Raw genomic sequence first — 24,100 nt, 5'->3', positions numbered from 1 at the left:
GAGTTTGAGAGTTTTGAACAGTGTTCAGAGGCTTCTGAGTCTTCTGCGGAAGACTTGCAGGAGTATCCTCCTTATTCTGATTCTGATGTGGATGATTCCACTCCTACAGCTTCTCCTCCTGAGGATTTCTCATTTTCAGAGACTCTGCATTCCATGAGGGAGCACTTTAAATGGGAAGGCCAAGATTACTCTGATTCCAGGAAAAGGCTTAGGGAATTCTTGTTTTACCCCAGCATAGGCCCTTAGCTATACCTCCTGTGTTGAATGTGGTGGAAGATGTTTTAGCAGAGGCTTCCCTGAACCCTGATTCTTTGCCTCCTGCTCCTGTTAAACCTGATAGGTACTATAGGGTGCCTGAAGCTCATAAGTATCTTTTAAGAGTCCTAGGGCAGACCCGAAACTGTTTCTCAGGGACCTAAAGGTGTTAAGGCCTCTGTTGTTAAAAACCCTGTTCCCACTGATAAAGAGGCAAGGGCTTTGGATAGATGGGGAAAGAAAGTGTATACTTCTTCCACTTTAGCCATGAGGCGTTGAATTGTCAGTTTCACATGCTAAAATATCAAAATTATCTCCTTTCACAATTGAAATCTAAGGTGGATGCTTTGGCGGAAGGTATTGAGTGTAAAGAGTTGCTGGATTTAGTTCATGTGTCTGAACAAGTGGGTAAGCATTCTTTGCAATGTGGTTTTGATGCTGTACAGGCCTCCTCGAGGGTGGCTGCCACTAGTTCTGTTCTTCGCAGGCATGCCTGGTTGAGGGATCAGAATTTAGCTGAGCATGTTAAGACAAGGATTTTGGATGCTCCTTTACAGTCTGATGTGTTGTTTGGTTCGCCTGTGGAAGCAGTTTTAAAGAAAATGGAGGACAAAGCTAAGTCTATGCAAACTGTTAAAGATTTTTGCAGGTGCAGCCCGAAGTTTAGTAGAAATTGGCCTACTAAGGGATGGACATATCCTGCTTATGATTCCCAGTCTAGGGGTAGGTCTAGGCGTGGTAGGGGCAGAGCTCAAGGTTCTTTTAGGCCTAGAACAGGAGTTCACCTGCTCAGACTTCTGGTGAGGGCAGGGGTCAGTCCTTTCGTAAACAGACCCAATGACCTGCCTTTTCAGCTGCCAGTAGATTCTCGTCTGGCAGCTCCTTTGGGAGGAAGACTGTCTCTTTTCAAAGAAAATTGGGATTTAATTACTCAAGACAGATGGGTGTTGGATATCATTCACCACGGTTACAGGTTTTATTTCCATACATTGCCCCTTTCAAAGGCATGCCAGGCGTTCCTCCTCCACAAAGGAAAGAGGCTCACAAGCAAATTTCTCTGTTACTCCAAATAGGGGCCATTCAGCCAGTCCCTGTATCAGAAAGGGGCCTAGGATTTTATTCTCGCCTGTTCCTAGTACCAAAGAAGGGGAACACGTGGAGACCAATTTTGGATTTATCTATCCTCAACACTTATCTGGACACTCCCATGTTCAAGATGTTGCTGTTACAACAGCTGTTACCTCTGCTGGGCAAAGATCACTGGATGGTAACTTTAGATCTCAAGGAAGCTTACCTTCATGTGCCTATAAGACTAAGTTGCAGGAAGTATCTGCGTTTCGAGCTGGAAATTCTCATTATCAGTTCTCTGCATTGCCCTTTGGCTTATCTACTGCGCCCAGAGTATTCACAAAGGTTCTGGCTCCAGTGATAGCTTACTTCAGGCTAAAAGGAATTCAAATCTATCCTTACTTGGACGACTGCCTGATTCTGGCTCAAGAAAAGGAAGACCTTCTACAGCATCTGGAATATGTTATAGCAGTGCTAAGATGCCTAGGGTATTCTGTGAGCGAAATAAAGTCCAGTCTAGTACCCTCTCAAGACATGTGCTTTCTGGGTGTGAGACTGAATACAGCAGCCCAGATGGCCTTTTAACCCCGGACAAACAAAAGAGTCTATCCCTTTACTTCCATCAACTATCTCATCAGTCCGTGCTGACTGCAAGGACAGTCCTTCAAGCATTAGGGTTCATGGCATCTTGTATTCTGGTGCTTCCCAATGCCAAACTGCATATGAGGAAGCTGCAATGGTATCTCAAAATGTATGGACACAGCACTGCCAGGATTTGGACACTGTCATTCAAATAATACCTTGCCTTCAAAAAGAATTTTTGTGGTGGGCTCAGGAATGTCACCTAAACAAGGGACTCTCTGTGACCCGGCCAGAGGCGAGTCAGATTTTAACGACAGATGCCTCGGACATTGCTTGGGAGCTCATCTAAATGGAAAGTGGATACAAGACAAGTGGCCTGCCAGACTACAGCATCTACATATCAACATGAAGGAGATGTTAGCAGTCCAGTTTGCATTAATGGCTTTCAAGGAGTTACTTCTTCCAGGGCAGGTGTTGATTCTAACAGACAACACAACTGTCATGTGGTACATCAACAAACAAGGGGAACACATTCTTATCCTCTATGCAGGCAAGCAATGATTTTATGGGAGACTGCGCTCAGCTTGCAACTAACTCTTCAGGCAAGGTTTCTGCGGAGCACAGAACTCCTTAGCAGATGTGTTAAGCAGACAAATCATGGATCCCCACAGTGGAAACTGGATCTTCATGTATTTCAGAAATTGACAGTGTCATGGGGAACTCCAGACATAGATCTGTTCGCTTCTCCACTAAACCACCAGTTGCCAAAGTTTTGCACAAAGGGGTTTCATCACACAGCTTGGAAAGTGGATGCTCTTTCTTTCAGTTGGAAAAATCTTCATGTGTATGCCTTTCCACCTCTGCCTCTTCTTCCAAAGGTGCTCTTAAAGGTCAGACAAGACAAGCCAAGGATGATTTTAATAGCTCCAGATTGGCCTCGGCAACACTGGTACCCACTACTAAGGAGTCTGGTAAGGAAGCCTCCATGGCCTTTACCTTTGATTCCACATCTGTTATCTCAGAAGGACGGTCATCTGCTCAATGTCAAGCTTCACTCTCTTCATCTAACAGCCTGGCATATTCTGTGTTGAAACACAGCAGGTCTCAACTTCCTCAACAAGTTTTAAATGTGATTATGGAAGCTAGAAGACCTAGTACAAGGAAAGTATCATGAAAAATGGAAGAGATTTTTATTTTGGAGTACAGCAAAGAATTTGGAGATTTCTGAGCCTAATTTGAGTGTGGCTCTTCAATATCTTACTGAGTTATTGGACAAAGGTTTGTCCTTCTCTTCCATTAAGATTCATGCTGCAGCAATTTCAGCTCACTATGATTGTGACCCACCATTGTTTTCGCATCCTTTGTTCAAGCAGTTTCTTAGAGGGGCAAAGAATATAAGACCCCACGTAGAGCTCCTACTCCTGCTTGGGATCTCAATTTTGTGTTGGAAAAACTTACTCTACAACCTTTTGAGCCTCACGGCTACTGCTGACTTGAAATACTTGTCATGGAAGACTGCTTTTCTGTTGGCTATTACTTCTGCAAGAAGGGTGTCTGAGTTGCAGGCCCTTATGGCAGTAGAGCCCTTTTGATTTTCCATAAGGATAGGGTATCATTACGTACTAATCCTTCCTTTATGCCTAAGGTGGTTTCTAGTGTGGCTTTAAACCAAACTATTCATTTGCCTACTTTTATGCAGACCCCCAAAATAAAGGGAAAAGATTTTGCACACTTTAGATGTACACAGGCAATTGCGTTATTATTTAAGCAGGACTAAGGATTTTAGGCAGTCTCAGCAGTTGTTTGTTTCTTTTGCTTTGAGTTCAGGGCAAGCCTGTGTCAAAACAAACTATTTCTAGGTGGATTGGGTTTTGCATTGCATTTTGTTATTCCCATCATGGCAAGGAGATTCCAGCTGGGATTAGGCCTCATTCCACTAGGGCTACTGCCACTTCAACAGCATTTCTAAGGGGTGGCAACTAAGGATATTTTGGAGGCAGCTACTTGGAGTTCAGTGCATACTTTCTCTAAGCATTATCACCTTCCTCTCTACTCTAAGTCTAGGGCTGGTTTTGCCACAGCTATTTTGCAAGGCATGTTGTCAGCTCCTGCTTCTTTATGATTTGCCAGCCTCCCTTACCTCTGCTTTGGGATTCTACCCAATAGTTAGGACTGCAGCAATGTGGAATGAAGAACATAGTACAGTTTTGTACCTACCATAAATGTAGAAGTTAGGATCCACATTGCTGCAGTCCAATTTACCTCCCTCCTTCCCCTCTGTGTTTAGGGGTGGTTGTGTAGGTGAGGTTATATGCTGATAATTTTGTATATATTGTACATATTTTTGGTGCAGGTATATTGGGCCTTGTCTTTTTAGGGTCTTCTGACATCTGGGGCAAGAAAAGACTGAGGATATGACGTCGGTCATGCGCATTAGTACCCTGACGTACTGACGTCAGTCTAATGCGCCCTGACCGACGTCAGCCATATACTTTGGTATTCGGGCCGACTGGACAGCGGACTACCCAATAGTTAGGACTGCAGCAATGTGGATCCTCGAACATCTACATTTATGGTAGGTACAAAACTGTACTTTTCTCCCCCTCCTGTATGATACTAGAGGAATGTCTGATGTCATAAGAAAAATGAAAAAAAATCATCTTTTGGGGAAAAACAAGAGCACGACTTCTGTATTATTTTAACAGTAAAGCATTATATTCAGTGCTAAAGTAAGCAGTCAATCTAGTAATGCTGTTTCCGTACTGCTCATAGCATTTCATTCTCCCAGGTGCACAAATGGCACTCACTGCCCCTTGTCTTTTTAAATGAATTTTTGACAACTTTTACATTTCCATTTGTTTACAAGTAGTCAGTTAAAACTGCCTTCCTCCAAGAAATCCTTCCTGCATACTCTCTTCCTCTTTCCTTGGACTGTGAAGCTTTTTTTTGCTGAAGTGATGATCCATACCTTCAGCCTAAGTCTCACATCTGATATTATTCCTTAAACACACGTTTGCTTTCACCCGGTTTTAGAAAACTCTTCTGCACTCAAATAATTTAGCCTTTTCAGAAATGTTCACTGTTCTCCAGTTGTCAGTATGGGTACACAGTAAGCTTTTTGCAAGACCACTGCTTTATATAATGCATACACACACTCAACTCAAAATGCCTAGACATACAGCACAATCCACAAGGGTACCTTTTACTATCATAGCCTTTTCCTGGTTCCCTTGACACAAAGTGCTAACATTAACATGCATTCACATGTAAAGGCTGTATATCCTGTCTAGGAGCAATCCTGCAGAGCCATTGCATTCCTACATCCTAAGCCTTGGTCAGCTCAGACCCCAGGAGCAGGCTAGGTTTTGTCATTGCACTCCTGTACCCTAAGCCTTGGTCAGCTCAGACCCCAGGAGCAGGATAGGCTTTGCCATTGCACTCCTGTACCCTAAGCCTTGGTCAGCTCAGAGTCTTGTAGCCAGGCAGGCTTTGTCATTACACACCTAATACCTAAGCCTTGGTCAGCTCAGATGCTGGCTTAGTACTTTAACATATATCTGTGCATTATTTTGAAGCAGCGATCCTTTTAATGAATGTAGTAAACGTTATATGAGCCCACTCGATATAAATTACAATCGGTGCTACAGTATAAGCGGTTTTCATTCCTGTGTCTGCTTCCCGTTTCTTTTGCCCCTTTAAGAAGGCGATTTCGTCTTCTGCCTCTTAGCTTTGATCTCGGTGTGGAACACACATTCCAGCTAACTACATGGGTCTCAGAAACACGCTGTTTGGTGTCCATCTTTAAGTAACATATATTTTATAATAAAATATATATATATATATATATATATATATATATATATATATATATATATATATATATATTTAAAATAAAAAAAAAAAAAAAAAAGAGTACCTCTTTACCCCTTTTTTAAGTGCAACCTGGATGACTGGATGGGAAACAGAAAATATACCCCTTGGATTCCACCCATGTCCCTGCTGGACAGGGGCATTGGGTGCTGTTTTGTCTAAACATGGGCTAAACTCTTGGCTAGTGGCTAAGCTTACAAGGACCTCAGGGCATATATATATATATATATATATATATATATATATATATATATATATATATATATATATATATATATATCATTAAAAAATGTATTGCACTCCATAGGGAGGATTGTCCTGTGCGTGGACATCCATAAGTTCTGGAAGTCAGTCTAGTAGGTCAGATGTCCACCGATGGCACTATTCCCATGTTATGATTAGTGCTGCAGCAGTGATCATATTGGAAACTATGTGGTCATGAAGAATATACTCACACAACTGTATATTTTTTCTTTCTATTTTAAAATTTAATTTTTATCAGAATAGTTACTCGACAGAGGCACTGGGAACTAAGGTCGGGTGGCAGAATGTCAGGGTAATCCTATGGGCTAGGTTTGTAAAGGCTCCAGGGCCATTAGCCTAGTACACACCTATGAACCTAATTGAGTTGAGTCATTCTGAGTCTGTAATTTTGGTATGTAAGCATCCATAATGGAGCAAAATGATTTAGAAAGATATTGTTATGTGACGGTCAGTGATTGCATAATTGAGTTTTGTGCCAAAAAAAAAATTGTGATCATGGCAGAGATGAGTTTAGTTGTTGTAAGCTCAGTTAACCTCACTTACACAGCTAATGTACATTGATCTTGTTTTTCTTTAGGTACGAGAGCGACTGCGTTTAGCACTAGAAAGATGTAGCATTTTAGAGGAAGAACTTGCCGCTTCCCGTAAAGAGGTAAGCAGTCACATCCTTCCTTGCACATGTTGTTTTATTTTGCACTGAACATTTCTGGGTATTATGTCCAGTTTGATTTTCCTGTATTTAGTGGCGTGCATATCTTGTATTAAAACTACTGGTTGGGTCACACACTGTCTTTTAGGATGAGTGTTGGGATTTTCAGAAAACTTTGTTTCAGATTCATCCAGAAGATACTGGATTCGTGTCTTGAGGCTGTCGTGGATATCCTATTCATATTGACCTAATTCATATTTATAAGATCCGGAGTGGACAGAAATAAAGCCAAAGTCTGGGATAGTTTAATTTTCACAGGGCATAAGTTCTGGAGTGACTCTTTAACTTGACTGCAAAATGAAACCTTTTTAGTAGAGTTGTTACGCTTCATTGCTCTTGCTCTTGTTCCCTTCGAGCATTTTCATCTAAACTAAGCACACATTCTTTGTTCTCAGTTTCCTGCAGGCTTTCTACAGAAAGGTCCAGAACATCATCTTGTGCCATATTCTTTTCAGTTTCATCCTTTGCGGTTACATATGGGAACTTACTGTCCTATCATTCCACAGCATTGACTGTGTCAGAGTTGCCAGTTTCCTGTTCCTTCCCTGGCTGTGCAACTCCAGTGAACTTTTGTACTGGTTTCTTACTGAAGGCTCCAAGGTATCTTCATATGGCAACTGATGTGATTCTTCCCATTGCACTGGTTTCCCCTTAATTTGGTGATTCGTTGTTCTGTCATGCTGTGATGTTTTCAGAGTTAGATTTTCTACACTAAGAGCTTCTGTCTTGTTAAATGTTGTGGTCTTATTTTTTTCTTTTGCGTTGTGAAATTTTCCAGATCTCAATGCTTTTGCCTGTATTTCTCTCTGAATATCTTTGGAGCTGCTTTTTTGTGTTGATTGATTTGTTCTCTCCTTTGCTTAAATATTGCCTTGTATCAGATCTGTCTCTTTCCCATGTCCATATTTCTTTTTTATACCTTTTAAAAATGTCTACATTTTGCTCTTTATATTTTCGCACTTCCTCAGGCGCTTCTTTTTCCGAACAGTCCAAGGTTTCTTGATCTATATTTTTTTCATAAATCTGTTGTATTAATAAACATAAATTTGCATTAAGTTTTTGACAGTTTTTCTTGTGCAAGTATTTTTCTTTCCTATAATTTCTGTCTTAAACGTTTTGTCCAGCTTCTGTCCAGAAATGCTGGCCTTCTTGCATATTAGTAACTACATCATTTTCTTATCCTGAATAGCCCATTCTCTCATCTTTATGGCTGTTTTATTGGCCATTCAGTCTATCAGTTTTGTGTTTTTTGTGGACTGCTACTCCCTTCTGCAATGGGGGGGGGGGTTATTCTCCCCCTGATCCTGACCTAGCCCTACTGTAGGAATGCTTCCTTGTCTTGAGGATTCTGCACTGTCATTTTTTCCAGTCCTTGTACCAGTGCACATTACCAGGATTGGGCAGTTTTCTGTGCTGGGACTTGTGCACCCAGCTTTTTTAGTTTTTTAACCTGCTTCTGTCCATGATATATGCTGTATAAAATGCACTCTATACGCTAGTGTCAGCTTTGTGAGATTTTGTAAAAATGGGGTCCAACTTGTGAAGGTACTCGCCAAGCCTTGAGGTGAATTCAGTTTCAACAGTCCCACTGTCCTTTCGTCATTGTGCTGTACGCCTTGAAGATGTGTTTTTCTGTTGGCACACTGTACACTCCTCATGTAGGTATTCAGTCCCACTGTCCTTTCGTCATTGTGCTGTACGCCTTGAGGATGTGTTTTTCTGTTGGCACACTGTACACTCCTCATGTAGGTATTAAGTCCCACTGTCCTTTCGTCATTGTGCTGTACGCCTTGAGGATGTGTTTTTCTCTTGGCACACTGTACACTCCTCATGTAGGTATTCAGTCCCACTGTCCTTTTATCATTGTGCTGTATGCCTTGAGGATGTGTTTTTCTGTTGGCACACTGTACACTCCTCGTGTAGGTATTCAGTCCCACTGTCCTTTCGTCATTGTGCTGTACGCCTTGAGGATGTGTTTTTCTGTTGGCACACTGTACACTCCTCATGTAGGTATTCAGTCCCACTGTCCTTTCGTCATTGTGCTGTACGCCTTGAGGATGTGTTTTTCTGTTGGCACACTGTACACTCCTCATGTAGGTATTCAGTCCCACTGTCCTTTCGTCATTGTGATGTACGCCTTGAGGATGTGTTTTTCTGTTGGCACACTGTACACTCCTCATGTAGGTATTCAGTCCCGCTGTCCTTTCGTCATTGTGCTGTACGCCTTGACGATGTGTTTTTCTGTTGCCACACTGTACACTCCTCATGTAGGTATTCAGTCCCACTGTCCTTTCGTCATTGTGCTGTACGCGTTGAGGATGTGTTTTTCTGTTGGCACACTGTACACTCCTCATGTAGGTATTCAGTCCCACTGTCCTTTCGTCATTGTGCTGTATGCCTTGAGGATGTGTTTTTCTGTTGGCACACTGTACACTCCTCATGTAGGTATTAAGTCCCACTGTCCTTTCGTCATTGTGCTGTACAACTTGAGGATGTGTTTTTCTATTGGCACACTGTACACTCCTCATGTAGGTATTCAGTCCCACTGTCCTTTCGTCATTGTGCTGTACGCCTTGATGATGTGTTTTTCTGTTGGCACACTGTACACTCCTCATGTAGGTATTAAGTCCCACTGTCCTTTCGTCATTGTGCTGTACGCCTTGAGGATGTGTTTTTCTGTTGGCACACTGTACACTCCTCGTGTAGGTATTCAGTCCCACTGTCCTTTCATCATTGTGCTGTATGCCTTGAGGATGTGTTTTTCTGTTGGCACACTGTACACTCCTCATGTAGGTATTCAGTCCCACTGTCCTTTCGTCATTGTGCTGTACGCCTTGAGGATGTGTTTTTCTGTTGGCACACTGTACACTCTTCATGTAGTTATTCAGTCCCACTGTCCTTTCATCATTGTGCTGTATGCCTTGAGGATGTGTTTTTCTGTTGGCACACTATACACTCCTCATGTAAGTATTCAGTCCCACTGTCCTTTCGTCATTGTGCTGTATGCGTTGACAATGTGTTTTTCTGTTGGCACACTGTACACTCCTCATGTAGGTATTCAGTGATTTTTCAGACTTCTGTTAATTTACTTGCCTTTATATTTTTTAATAAGAGCTTCTGTCTTTGTCTGCATTGGCAGTCTCTGTCTTTTCCCTTCTATTCTTCAGTGGTGTTATGGGTTGTCAGATTGTCCTAGTCAGCTTCTCCTAAATCGTGAGCTTTGTGTTGCTATAAAAAAATACTTTTGGCCTCCATATAAAGAAAACCTACTTAAGCTAAACTGTACATACATAGATTGACTCTACCATCACAGATAATTGAGTCATATACACACCTTCTGGAGGTACCTAAAATTTGGGTTACTTTATTGCTTTGCAGTGAGGCACATACTCCTCGATTGTTAACGCTTCTGAGTTTAGCATGCTGCTACATAGAATTCATACTTGCATGGGCATCTGCTGTTACTCTACTGCTTTGCAGTGTGGCACATACTCCTTGATTGTTAACACTTCTGAGTTTAGCATGCTGCTACATAAAACTCATACCTGCGTGGGCAGCTGCTGTTAGATTACTTTTATCATTTAAGGTGTTCCTCTATTATTATAGGTAATGTTATGCAATTTAAAATGTTTTTTATTATACAGGTAATTTAAACTGTTTTATTATATGATATACATTATGTCCATTATTCATTTTCACAATATTTATTGGGACTTATATGAATTTATATGTATTTAACAGCAAAGTTTATGACAAATGATGATGTAACTTCCTGTGTAAGAGTATTTAAAGAAGTGACAATTAGAAAAGTTTGTTTCTGAGGAAGGTCACAAAATATTAAAAGTGATTGAAAGCGCTAACACAATCGTTGTCTGCTTCATTGAATGGTACTGGCACTTCTATCTTTTTTTGGTTTTCGTATCGTCAGTGGTGGTACAGTTTAGTGTTTGACTTTCCTACAGTTTCCTTGATTCTCCCTTGTAATCCTTCCTGCACCTTTCTCAAAATGTCATTATCTTTTTTTTTTTTACTTCACTTACCTTCTTACAGTCCCTCTTCTTGGTCTCATTAGGTGATTTGAGTAATAGGTCCATAATATTATTTTTAGGGCTCACCAGTCTTCATACTAATTCAGTGTAACGTTAAACTTTAACAGTAATGCTCTCACAATGTTGTCACAGTGTCATAGAAAGTCAATTTTGCAGCCGCAAGTGCATGTTGACATTATTCTTCGAAGCGCTATGTATGGCTCATGTCCCTTGGATGCTTGCTACACATTGACATTTGTGCCTAATATATTAAAAATGGGCATTTAGAAACTCCAGTCAGTTGTATACTGTCAAACAAATGCTGATGCCTTTTAAGATGCTTTTTGTTTTAAGCATCAACATCTTTATTACATTGCAGTTTACATGACATTGATGCACAGACAGTAGTAAAGAAGGTAAACAGTGATATTTTCATTATTTTAATGCAGTATACGTATGGTTTCTTATTAACAATTACCACCCACCCCAGCATTGCGTAATGCAGTATACGTATGGTTTCGTATTAACAATTACCACCCACCCCAGCATTGAGTAATGCAGTATACGTGTGGTTTCGTATTAACAATTACCACCCACCCCAGCATTGCGTAATGCAGTATATGTATGGTTTCTTATTAACAATTACCACCCACCCCAGCATTGCATAATGCAGTATACGTATGGTTTCTTATTAACAATTACCACCCACCCCAGCATTGCGTAATGCAGTATACGTATGGTTTCTTATTAACAATTACCACCCACCCCAGCATTGCGTAATGCAGTATACGTATGGTTTCTTATTAACAATTACCACCCACCCCAGCATTGCGTAATGCAGTATACGTATGGTTTCTTATTAACAATTACCACCCACCCCAGCATTGCGTAATGCAGTATACGTATGGTTTCTTATTAACAATTACCACCCAACCCAGCATTGCGTAATGCAGTATACGTATGGTTTCCTATTAACAATTACCACCCAACCCAGCATTGCGTAATGCAGTCTACGTATGGTTTCTTATTAACAATTACAACCCAACCCAGCATTGCGTAATGCAGTATACGTATGGTTTCTTATTAACAATTACCAGCCACCCCAGCATTGCGTAATGCAGTATACGTATGGTTTCTTATTAACAATTACCACCCACCCCAGCATTGCGTAATGCAGTATACGTATGGTTTCTTATTAACTATTACCACCCACCCCAGCATTGCGTAATGCAGTATACGTATGGTTTCTTATTATTTTATTTTATTTTATTATTTTATTTTATTTTACATTTGTTGACCGGGCTAGTCTAGCTGGATACATGTCCTTTTTCAGTAGAGGCCTGGGGAGAAAAGCACCAACATGGAGAAGACGCAACACAATTACATACAGAAGAAATAGCATTAACATAATAATAAAAAGAAAACCGTGAAATTTACATATTGATTAAATAAAATTCACATGATATGTAAATTATCTTAAACATGGTTACATTGAGAGGCAATGAGGTTGAGATTATAAACTATGAAATGAGGAAGGATTTATTAACAATTACCACCCACCCACCCCAGCATTATGTAATGCAGTATACGTATGGTTTCTTAACAATTCCCACCCACCCCAGCATTGCGTAACGCAGTATACGTATGGTTTCTTATTAACAATTACCTCCCACCCCAGCAATGCGTAATGCAGTATACGTATAGTTTCTTATTAACAATTACCACCCACCCCAGCATTGCATAATGCAGTATACGTATGGTTTCTTATTAACAATTACCTCCCACCCCAGCATTATGTAATGCAGTATACGTATGGTTTCTTATTAACAATTACCACCCACCCCAGCATTGAGTAATGCAGTATACGTATGGTTTCTTATTAACAATTACCACCCACCCCAGCATTGCGTAATGCAGTATACGTACGGTTTCTTAACAATTACCACCCACCCCAGCATTGCATAATGCAGTATACGTATGGTTTCTTATTAACAATTACCACCCACCCCAACATTGCGTAATGCAGTATACGTATGGTTTCTTATTAACAATTACCACCCACCCCAGCATTGCGTAAATTGGTCAATGACAGCTTTTCCTTAAACCTTGCTCTTCTCCGGAACATTGTTCTACATGTGTTATTTACACAAATTCCATTTATTTTTATGTACTGTGGTCCTTCCTCTTTCTAAAGATCTCACCTTTAGTTATTTTATCTCCTTTACAATATTCATTACTTCAATTACAGATGGTTTACACTTTGATTTCCATCTTATAGTAATTGAGAATTGGCAACCAATAGCATTAAATTTAAGTTAAAGTAAACTTTATTGTCATTTAGAACTACACACGTGTAGCCTAAAGGAAATGTCATGCATTAGCTCAATTCTTGAGGTTATAAAGGAAAGTGAAACAACATGTACAAGTAGAGGAATAAACATAATTAACAAATACAGTACTCTTCACAGTACACGGAAGAAAGAGCAGAGGCATTTGTCAGCACTCATATATGAAAAGAATACCCTCCCCTGAGTTAAATTAACTGCCCTGTTTAAAGTAAAACAAAACACACTACAGATTGAATAATGCCTAAATTATTTGTCTAATATTGCACTAGAGTAGGTTAAGTAATAGTGACTATGGATATAATAAATAAATATTGCTCGCACATGGAATATATATGTAAGTATATATTGCACAAATAAATAAAAATTGACTTGTGTCCAGACCCCTGGGACTAGTGGCCGAGTTCAGAATTCTAATCAATGTACTACAATGTAGTCCTGCAGCGGATGCTGTGTTGATGTTCATCGTGTTACCCTGCTGCAGTCATTACACTTGGGTTATCCTGCCGTCAGGCGGTCCTGCAGTTGGCCGGATTTCCAAAGTCTTGGTCCGACGTCTGTTGCAGTCGCCTCATCCCTGACGTCAGTGCGCCAGGGGTACATATATTGCAACCGACGCCGTTTTCTTCAGTCTTTCTTGCCGTGCGGTGCCCAAAGCAGAAGCAGTTTGCAAGTGCCGGTCGGCCGACTCCTGAGATTTTCGAATTCGAATTTCAGACCGAAGTCTTCTATAAAGCTAGGTACCCCGTTGGGGAAATTTTTCTTACCTCAGACCGATGTCAGAAAAAGTTAACAATTGCATTTCTTGTGGGAAGCAAATACCTCATAAGAATTTTCATTCTTAATGCATACCTTGCCTAGGCCCTGATCACGACGTCACTTCTTGTCGTTTTTGTGCTAGATTTAATAAACGTACTATTAAAAGACGATTTGATTTCGCACAACACTTTTTTGGCAGAAAATTTAATTATAACATGCCGTCGGAGCTTCTGACTACTGGCATGCACAAAAGGCACAGGGATAAGGATCGACAGCCCAGGCCTAAGCCCGATTCCGAGGCTTCGGTTGATCCGGTCTCCGGTTATCAGTGAGGCTCCGACGCAGCCTCTGACTACCATAGTTCAAGAAACCGAGACCGCTACAGATATTTTGATGGAATGTACTAGGCCAATGCAGCCTTTTACTTCAGGCCCTACTGACGATTTACCTTCCAGGGACGTCGGTGCTTCTGAAACGCCATCGGTTTCAGAAGGCATTTTCAGACCGACGACTCTTACAGTCAAAATGTTTTCCAAGTCGAAGACTCCTTCCAAACCGAAAAAGGCTTCACTTCAGTCTCCTGTTCAAGGCCCTATGCCTAAGAAACAGATGCTCAAGATGGCTGAAGATTTGATGTTAAGTTGTCAATCTCGCCTTCATTCTTGCTGGATGGGTTCGGAGCCGATCCTCGGCTCCGACTCGGCACTTGCTTTAGCTTAGGAACTCCTTTTACCAGCTCGAGGCAACCCTATATCCCATGATGCAAGGCGGAACTACCCCAGATCTCGTTTGCCGCTTAGCGAAAGAGGTCTCCTTTACCAGCAGAGGTAAGTGAATTTCTTGTCAAAGAAAGAGAAGCTTAGTTAGGGTTTTATTTTCCCCTTTTAGTCATAATATAGTCTGTAGTGAATACAGCCCACCCTATTCCCTTGTTTTTCAAACTTTTATAACTCCTTTTTAAACCTTTAGTGTAAAAGTTTTAGTTAGGCCTAAAACCCCAGTTGTTAATCCCTTCCTGTGTGTTGTGTGTAGGGGATTAATTTTGTGTGTTTGTTGGGGTTTGTCTGTGTTTCTTCCACCTAGGATATTCTAGGGAAGGCAAGGTCTCAGGCTTCAAGAAGTGTGACTCGTGCTGTCAGAAAATGTCTCTGACAGACAGTCACACTTCTTGTGTTTATTGCCTGGGGCCTTTGCACCTGCAGGACTCCTGTGCTTTGTGTCACTCCTTTAGCCAGAGAGTCCTGCAGGAAAGGAGGAATAAACTTATCCTCCGTGGCTTACTTAAGCCAGAAGGTTCTCCCTCTAAAGCAGGGTCTGGGAAACCTTCTAAGCCACCGAAGGCTCAGGCTTCAGTTTCCAAGCCTCCTCCGGTGGCTCCGGCTGGAACCAATGTATCTGCCTCAAAAGTAGTGGGTTCGGTGCCGGCTGGTTCCGATACCTTATCTACTGTAGCCTTGTCGGCTCCGGCTGGAGCCGACACTTTTATCCAGCATCGGAGCCGAGAAACCTTCGGCTCCATCTGGAGTTCAGGGGACTTCGGCTCCGATGGCTCTGTCCCGAAAGAGATCTCGGTCCCTTTCGTTACTGAGTATCCACATTGCTCCGGGGTCTCCTCTTTTGTCAGAGCGGAGCCATCGGAGCCGATCTTCGAGATCTTCCAGACTGTCTGACCACGACTTGGAGAGGGTGGTAAGCAGGCTGTTGAAGTCTCAGGCACTGGCCCAAATGCTCCATAGCCCGTCTCAACAGACTTCGGCTATAGCCTCACCCCTTGAACTTCCTCCTCCGACTCCACATCAGAGTTGGGCGGAGCTTCGGGACAGCGACTGTTTGGTGCGGAGCCGATACATCCTTCGGCTCCGTCATGCTCGGCTCCGATCTCCTCCTTGAGACGTTCCTTGGAGGGATCCGGTCGTCGGGTTTCCGTTCTCGGCTCCGAGGGGGCTAGTGGCATCGGACCCTTGTCCGACCCGTTCTCCCTCTCGGGGCTTGGCTTTGGTGAGCTCGGCGGCGACATCGGCCTCGAGCCTTCCCTCTCAGTGGAGCCGGGCATTCCTGTTTCCTCGGGCGGGGATATTCCGGCCTCCCGGGAGGGAGCCTTTGAGGTGATGAGGAGTGTCCTGGCCTCTGAGCCTGGTCAGCGGTCCATCCTCTAGCTCCTCCCTCATCAGTGCCTGCAGGCGCCTCTTGCCAGCCTCTTGCTCTCAGGCCCAGGGATCCATCGCCCCAGGTTTCCCCATTGGGAATTTCCTCCTCTTCGAGGTTTCTCCTGATCCTGTAGGGGAACCCCTCGGAAGAGGACGTGTAGAGGAAACACACAGACTCCCTGAGTCTACTACATCTGATACCGACTTAGATGAGTCAGAGGGTTCCCCGGTCCCCTCTGAGGAGGTCTCCTTTTCAGACATCCTTGAGCTCCTCAAACAGGGGGAATTGGCCCTCCATTGACCCCTCCGAGGATGAGTCGGTATACCTGGAGGCTTTTGGATCCCGACCCTCCACCTCCTGGGTGTCTCCGCCTTTCGACCCACTGATGCAGGTAGTGGCTCGGAAGGCGTGGCTCCAGATTCTGTGGAACCTGTCCCCAGGAGACCATCCAAATTCATCACGGCCCCTTCGGACAAACAGTTCCTTTCCAAGGGTGTCTCTGTGGATGCTATGGTGGTGGCGGCCACTAAGAAGGAACTGGTGGATCCTTCAGTACCTGTCCATCCTCTAACAAGGATTCTAGGACCATGGACAGGTATGGAAAGCGGATGTTTTCTTCAGCGACTTTTGCTATCGTTCGCTGAATTATCTTTGTCACTTCACCAGGCTTCAGAGATATTCTCAAGGAACTGGGTGAAGTAGTCCAGGATCCTTCTGCTGCTGGGGCTCAGGAAAAGCTTGCCTCGCAGCTTGCAATCCTGAATTCCATATCTAACTCCTCCATGCGGCTCATATCCTATGCGGCCGATGGAGCGAGCAGCGCAGGCACAGGAGTTGCTCTTAGGCGCCAAGCCTGGATGCGGCTTTGTAATTTTGTGGACCCCTTTAAGGCATCCTTCACTAATACCCCCTTTGATGGTTCGGCTTTGTTCGGACCTCAGGTGAAGGATACCTTGACCAGGTGTGAGCAGGACGGTAAAACTCTTTCTGCCATTGGAGTCAGTTTTCCACTCCTTCTAGACCATACCCCAAGGGTCAGAAGGGGAAGATGTGGTTCCGTAAAGCCCAAGGAGCTACACGGACACGTGGTCAGTTTACCCCCAGAGGCAGAGGGGGTAACAATAATAGATGCCGCCCTAGAGGCAGGGGGTCCTCAGAACCAGGGCAACAGGGAGTCTCTTCCTGAGAAGCCCTTTCAGCATCCCTGAGGTGTTGCCGACTGTCCACCCTTGGAGGCAGTCGGGGGAAGGATTTCGCTGTACCCAGTAGCCTGGCAATCCCTATCTCAAGAGATGTGGGTACAGTCGATCATATCCGAGGGTTACAAAATCCCCTTCGAAAGGTTTCCCGTACCTCTACAATCCCTTCCAGACATCTCACCCGGTCAAAGGGATTTGGCAGAACAGGAGGTTTCAAAGCTCCTAGAAAAAGAGCCGTCCAGACTGTGCCGGCAGACCAGGTAGGATCCGGCGTCTACTCGAGATTCTTTTTGGTCCCCAAAAGGACGGGAGATTGGAGACCAATATTAGACCTGAGCAATCTAAACAGATTTGTCAAGAAGGCAAGATTCGGATGGTCACGCTTCAGTCCATTCTGCCCTTTCTGGGCAAGGACAACTGGATGTGCTCTATAGACCTTCAGGATCGTGCTATCACATAAAGATTCACAGGCGCTCCAGAAGGTTTCTCCGCTTTTGGCTAGGGACCAGTCATTACCAATTCAGAGCACTGCCCTTTGGCCTCACTTCAGCCCCAGAGTGTTTACCAAATGCATGGCAGTGGTCACAGCTCATCTGAGGCGTCAAGGATTCCAGGTGTTTCCCTACTTGGACGACTGGCTCCTCTCCGCCACCACCAAGTGTCAGCTTCTTCAGTCCAGAGACTACACTCTACAGCTTTGCAGGAGTTTGGGAATTTCAGTAAATTTGAAAAATCTTCTCTGCTGCCTTGCCAATCTATCACCTTTATAGGCAGAATTAAACACCGTCAAAATGTTAGCCAGACTAACAGATCAAAGAATTCTGGACATCCAAAAATTTGTTCGGCTTCTATTGCAAAGCAACAAGATCAAAGCCAAATTTATACTGAAGGTTCTAGGTCTTATGGCTGTGGCCATTGTTCTTCTACCACTGGCTCGCTTCCACATGCGTCTTCTGCAGTGGATGCTATTCACGCAGTGGTCGTACCACAGTCTCCCGATGAGGCACGAAATCTTGGTCACACAGTCGTGCAGAGCTCATCTGAACTGGTGGATATCTTCCCCTCTTCTTCATCAGGGCCGACCCTTTATTCCCCCTCCTCCAGTTGCCACAGTCACTACGGATGCCTCTCTGATCGGGTTGGGGGGGCATTATCAGGGCAGGATGATCCACGGGACGTGGCAACCCATAGAATACTATCTGCACATAAATGTCCTGGAGATGAGAGCAGTGCTTTTAACGTTGCAAGCCCTCAACGACTTTCTTCCCACGGGGACTATTGCAGTACAAACGGACAACATGTCCGTGGTCTGGTACATCAACAAACAGGGCGGGACCAGGTCCTATCCGTTATGTCGAGAAGCTCTCAGACTTTGGCAATGGGCGATCTCTTCTCAGCGGTTTCTGATAGCAACGCACATCCCCGGCAGGTCCAACCTATTAGCGGACAGGCTGAGCAGATCCATTCTGATGCCTCACGAGTGGTCTCTCAATCAATCTGTAGTGGATCAGATTTTTCTGAAGTGGGGCACTCCTTGTTGCGATCTTTTGCTACTCCTCAAAACAACAAGTGCCCGATTTTTCACTCTCTTTCCCCTTCCAGGCCAACCCTGAGAGACTCTCTAACCCAGGATTGGCCCCGGGGACTTCTGTACGCTTTTCCTCCCTTTCCCTTGATTCCACAAGTCATTCAGAAAGCCACCGTTTTGAGAGCCAAGTTGATCCTCATTGCCCCACATTGGCCTCGACAAATTTGGTTTCCGTCTCTGCATCGTCACCTTCTGGTGCAGCCCTGGCATCTGGACCCAGTTCCGGATCTCTTGATCCACCAGTCGGGTCAGCAGCACCGGGGCCATTCATTCTCTCAACCTCACTGCCTGGTTGCTCCACTTCTTACCCTAGCCAGGCTATCGATGATTTCGGACTCCGTCAGAGACATTTTAGTGTCTTCCTTGAAGTCGTCCACTAGGACTGTTTATGCTAGCAAGTGGCGACGTTTTTCTATTTGGGCAAATTCCAGAAATATTGATCCCTTTACTGCTCCTGTACATTCGGTTTTAGATTTCCTGGCGGAGGTTTTTCATTCAGGATCCTCGTCATCTACAGTCAAAGTACAACTGGCTGCTATTTCCAAGTATCATGTTGGCTTGCATGACAATAACATTATGTCTCATAGATTATGCAAGGCCTTTCTGAGAGGAGTTTTCTCCTAAAACCACCTATAAAGCATCCTCCTCCGCAATGGGATCTAAACTTAATGTTGGCATCCTTGATACTACCTCCCTTGAACCGTCTGCTTGATCTTCTTTGAAGTTATTGACCTGGGAAACTATAGTTTTACTGGCTGCCACTTCTGGAAGGAGGGTTTCGAGATTCAAGCTCTCTGCATCGTTCCCCTTATTTGGTTTTCATAAGGACAGGGTATCATTAAGAACTAACCCTTCCTTTCTCCCCAAAGTCGTATCTCAAACCAACATTAACCAATCTATAGACCTACCAGTCTTTTCCCAAACTATTCCGACAGAGCTGAACAGAAACTGCATTTTTTGGATGTCCATCGTCAGCTCAGGTACTATTTGCATAGAACTAAACAATTCAGAAAATCGGACCAATTATTTGTCTCCTATGCAGAAAACAGGATAGGTCTTCCAGTCTCTAAAGTGACCTTATCCAGATGGTTGACTTCCACTATTTCCTATGTGTACTCTCTCAGAGGCAAGCAGCTATCTTCTAAGCCAAAAGCACACTCAACCAGGAGTCTATCCACTTCTGCAGCTTTTCAGGATAGACTACCCATTGATACCATTTGTGCAGCAGCTACTTGGGCTACGCCTCATACCTTTGTCTCCCATTACAAGTTGGACTTGGCCTCCAGAGATAGGGCCAGTTTTGGTTCCACAGTTCTCAACAGTCTGTTCCATTGAGCCACCCGGGATACAGGTGCTAGGGACGCGGTCCCATCCAGCAAGAATGAAGGCGAGATTGACAACTTAACATTTAGAAGTTATGTACCTACCATAACGTTCCATGTTAGTTGTCTTCTCTCGCCTTCTTTCTTCGTCCTCCCTCCTTCCCCCTGGCCTGGACAGATCTTGAAGAGTTCCTATTAGGTTGTTTCCTCCTGAGCCTTCATATGAGGACTTCTATTAGGAACTTGTGTTCCTAATTATGTTAGGATAGTCTTTAGCAGGGTAGGTTAGCTACCAAATGAGATCTGAGGTAGTTCCGCCTTGCATCATGGGATATAGGGTTGCCTCGAGCTGGTAAAAGGAGTTCCTAAGCTAAAGCAAGTGCCGAGTCAGAGCCGAGGATCGGCTCCGAACCCATCCAGCAAGAAAGAAGGCGAGAGAAGACAACTAACATGGAACGTTATGGTAGGTACATAACTTCTAATTTTCTCTTCTCAGGGGGTCTCAACCCCCTCCTGACAAAAGGTCTAGACTAGAGGAAGAATCTGCTTCCTCTGAACAACTGTTTATTTCTTCGGATTCCTCTGAGGACCAAGACTATTCCTTCTCTCCTTATGAAGATTCTGATGCTGAGGACTCTATTCCCTCAGCTTCCCCTCCAGAAGATTACTCTTTTGGGGAAACTTACTATGAGGGAACATTTTCACTGGGAAGGTCAGGATTACTCTGATTCCAAGAAAAGGCTCAGAGAGTTTCTTTTACTCCCCCAACACAGACCTCTAGCCATCCCTCCTGTTTTGGACATTGTGGATGATGTCTATTTAGAATCCAGTTTCAACCCTGACTCTCTGCCTCCTGCTCCGGCCAAGCCTGACAGATACTACAGAGTACCTGATTCCCACAAATTTCTTTACAAAAGCCCAGTAGCTGACCCAGAGACTATCTCCCAGGGTCCCAAGGGGGCTAGGGCTTCCATGGCTAAAAATCCAGTACTGAAAGGGATTCAAGAGCACTAGACAGATGGGGGAAATAGGTTTATACCTCAGCCACTTTAGCTGTGCGAGCTCTAAACTGTCAATTTCATATGCTTAAGTATCAGCAATTTCTGATCTCTCAGTTAAAACAAAAGATAACCACCCTCCCTCAACAATCTGAATTGAAAGAAGTACAGGATTTGTTGCACGCTACCGAGCAGGTAGGCAAACATACCTTGCAATGTGGGTTTGATTCTTTAGAGGCCTTCTGCAGAGCAGCTGTTACTGGATCAGTTATACGTAGGCATGCCTGGTTAAAGGAACAAAGTCTGCCTGATCATGTTAAAGCAAAACTATTCGATGCTCCCTTAAAGCAGGATGTTCTTTTTGGTGTTAAAGCAGAAGAAGTTTTAAAGAAAATGGAAGATAAGGCAAAATCAATGCAGACAGTCAAAGATTTCCTACAAGTACAACCCCCTCGCTTCAGCAGAAACTGGCCAACAAAAAATTGGTCCTTTCCAGCCACTGACAGGCCTCAGAGGGGTAAATACAGGCGCCCAAGGGGCAGAGGACAACCACAAGCTCAGTATAAACCTCGCCAATGGGGCACTCCAACCCAGAAGGGAGGAGAAGACAGGCCTCAATCCACCAGAAGGCAAACTCAATGACTTGCACCTCAACTGGCCAAACAAAGCTCTTTTGTCAGCCCCCCAGGGGGGAAAGCTAGCACTATTTGCAGACAACTTGCACATGGTCACAAAGGACAAATGGGTACTAGACATAATTTTACGAGGATACAGATTCCACTTTCACACCTTGCCAATAAAAAGAGGAATGCCAAACCTGCAACAAAATCAAAGGGCAGAGGCTCGAAAACAAATTACAGCTCTCATGGCCATGAGAGCCATTCAAAGGGTACCAACTCAAGAGCAAGGCCAAGGATTTTACTCAAGACTCTTCCTAGTACTCAGAAAAAGAAAATGCTTGGAGACCAATTCTGGGCCTTTCAATTCTAAACACTTACTTACAAGTTCCCAAATTCAAGATGCTAACACTATAGCAGCTACTTCCCATGTTGGGCAAGGAAGCATGGCTGGTTACGTTGGACCTCATGGAGGCATACCTGCATGTCCCTATCAGACAAAGTTGCAGAAGATACCACCATTTCTTTGCAGGTTCAACCCATTTTCAATTCTCTACACTGCCCTTTGGCTTATATACTGCTCCCAGAATATTCACAAAATGCTTGGCACCAGCAATTGCATACTGCAGACAACGAGGAACTCAAATATATCCATACCTGGACGACTGCCTCATTCAAGCAGAAAGAAAAGACATTCTATTACAACATCTGGCTTTTGTAAAGCATCTACTGAATTGTCTGGGGTACACAGTAAACGAAAAGAAGTCAAAACTAGTACCCTCACAAAAAATGACATTCCTGGGTGCCAGCTTGGACACAACGGCCCAGAAGGCTCATCTTACACCAGACAAGCAATTACAACTGACTCAATATTTCAAAACAATGGCAACAAAGACCCAATTAACTGCAAGAAAAATTCTGCAGGCTTTGGGCTTCATGGCATCTTGCATTCTGATAATACCATTTGCAAAACTGCATATGAGGAAATTACAGTGGTACCTAAAAAGCGTATGGTCTCAACACAGCCACAGCTTGGACACAGTGATATCTCTCATTCCCTGCCTTCAACAGGAATTTCTATGGTGGGCACAGGCATGTCACCTCAACAAGGGTCAGCCTTTCACCTTGCCCCCACCCAGGCAAATAATCACAACAGATGCTTCAGACGATGCCTGGGGGGCACACATGGCAGGGCAATGCATTCAAGGCCTATGGACTGCAGAACAATGAAAACTGCACATAAACCAAAAGGAGATGCTAGCTGTACAGAAAGCTCTGACAGCCTTCAAGGATCTACTACAGCCTGGACAACTTGCAATAAAGACTGACAACACCACAGTTATGTGGTACATAAACAAACAAGGGGGCACACATTCCTACCCTCTTTGCAGGCAAGCAGTAATCTTATGGAACACAGCTCTGGCCTACCAAGTCCAGTTACAAGCTCAATTCCTGCCAGGACAGAAAAACACATTGGCAGACGACCTAAGCAGAAACATCAAAGATCCCCATGAGTGGAAGCTAGACCCACACATATTTACAATGATAACTCAAAGATGGGGCCTACCAAATATAGACCTGTTTGCCAGTCCTCAAAACTACCAGCTGACAAAATTTTGTACAAGGACATTCCACCATCAAGCTTGGAAAGTGGACGCTCTCTCCTTCCGTTGGAAAAACCTGACAGTATATGCCTTTCCTCCATTACCTCTTCTCACAAAGGTTCTTTTGAAGGTCAAAAAGGAGAAACCTCGAATGATTCTTATAGCCTCAGACTGGCCACGCCAGCACTGGTACCCTCTATTGAAGAATATGGCTCACATCCCACCATGGATATTGCCTCAAATACTTCATTTGCTCACGCAGCAAGACAAGCAGATTCTACACAGCCAGATAAAAACCTTAAACCTGACTGCATGGCATATCAATTAAGCATCCAACCAGCCCCTCTTTCACAAGCAGTGCTGGATGTTATTCTAGAAGCCAGGAGGCCAAGCACCAGGAAGGCTTACTCGGACAAATGGAAAAGGTTTTCTGCTTGGAACCAAGCTCAAGGCCAAGACACAACTCAGCCTCATATGCCTCACATTCTGCAGTATTTAGCTGAGATGTGTCATAAAGGACTTTCCTTCTCCACAATTAAAATCCATGCTTCAGCTATTTCAGCTCACTACGACACGACTCCACCTTTATTTTCAAATCCTCTCCTAAGGCATTTCCACAGAGGGGCGAAAAACATTAGACCACCTAAGAGAGCTCCTACACCAACATGGGACCTCAACTTTGTTCTGGAAAAACTAACGCTACCTCCCTTTGAACCAGCTTTTTCTGCAGACTTTCAGTTCCCA

General features: G+C 43.8%; 1 protein-coding gene across 1 annotated transcript in view; it reads left to right on the top strand.

The window, feature by feature from the left end:
* PPFIA1 (PTPRF interacting protein alpha 1) overlaps positions 1-24,100 on the top strand; it is a 2,891,353-nt gene that overhangs the window by 490,165 nt on the left and 2,377,088 nt on the right. Inside the window, exon 5 of the mRNA XM_044082514.1 lies at positions 6,617-6,691. Within this exon, the coding sequence (XP_043938449.1) occupies positions 6,617-6,691 (75 nt within the window). The remainder of the gene's footprint in view (positions 1-6,616; positions 6,692-24,100) is intronic.

The sequence above is a fragment of the Protopterus annectens genome, chromosome 9.part0 (assembly GCF_019279795.1).
Source record: "Protopterus annectens isolate FY-2018-M chromosome 9.part0, PAN1.0, whole genome shotgun sequence".
Classification (NCBI taxonomy): Eukaryota; Metazoa; Chordata; order Ceratodontiformes; family Protopteridae; genus Protopterus; species Protopterus annectens.
Note: the sequence above shows the minus strand (reverse complement) of the source record. Positions and strands in the feature narration are given on the sequence as shown.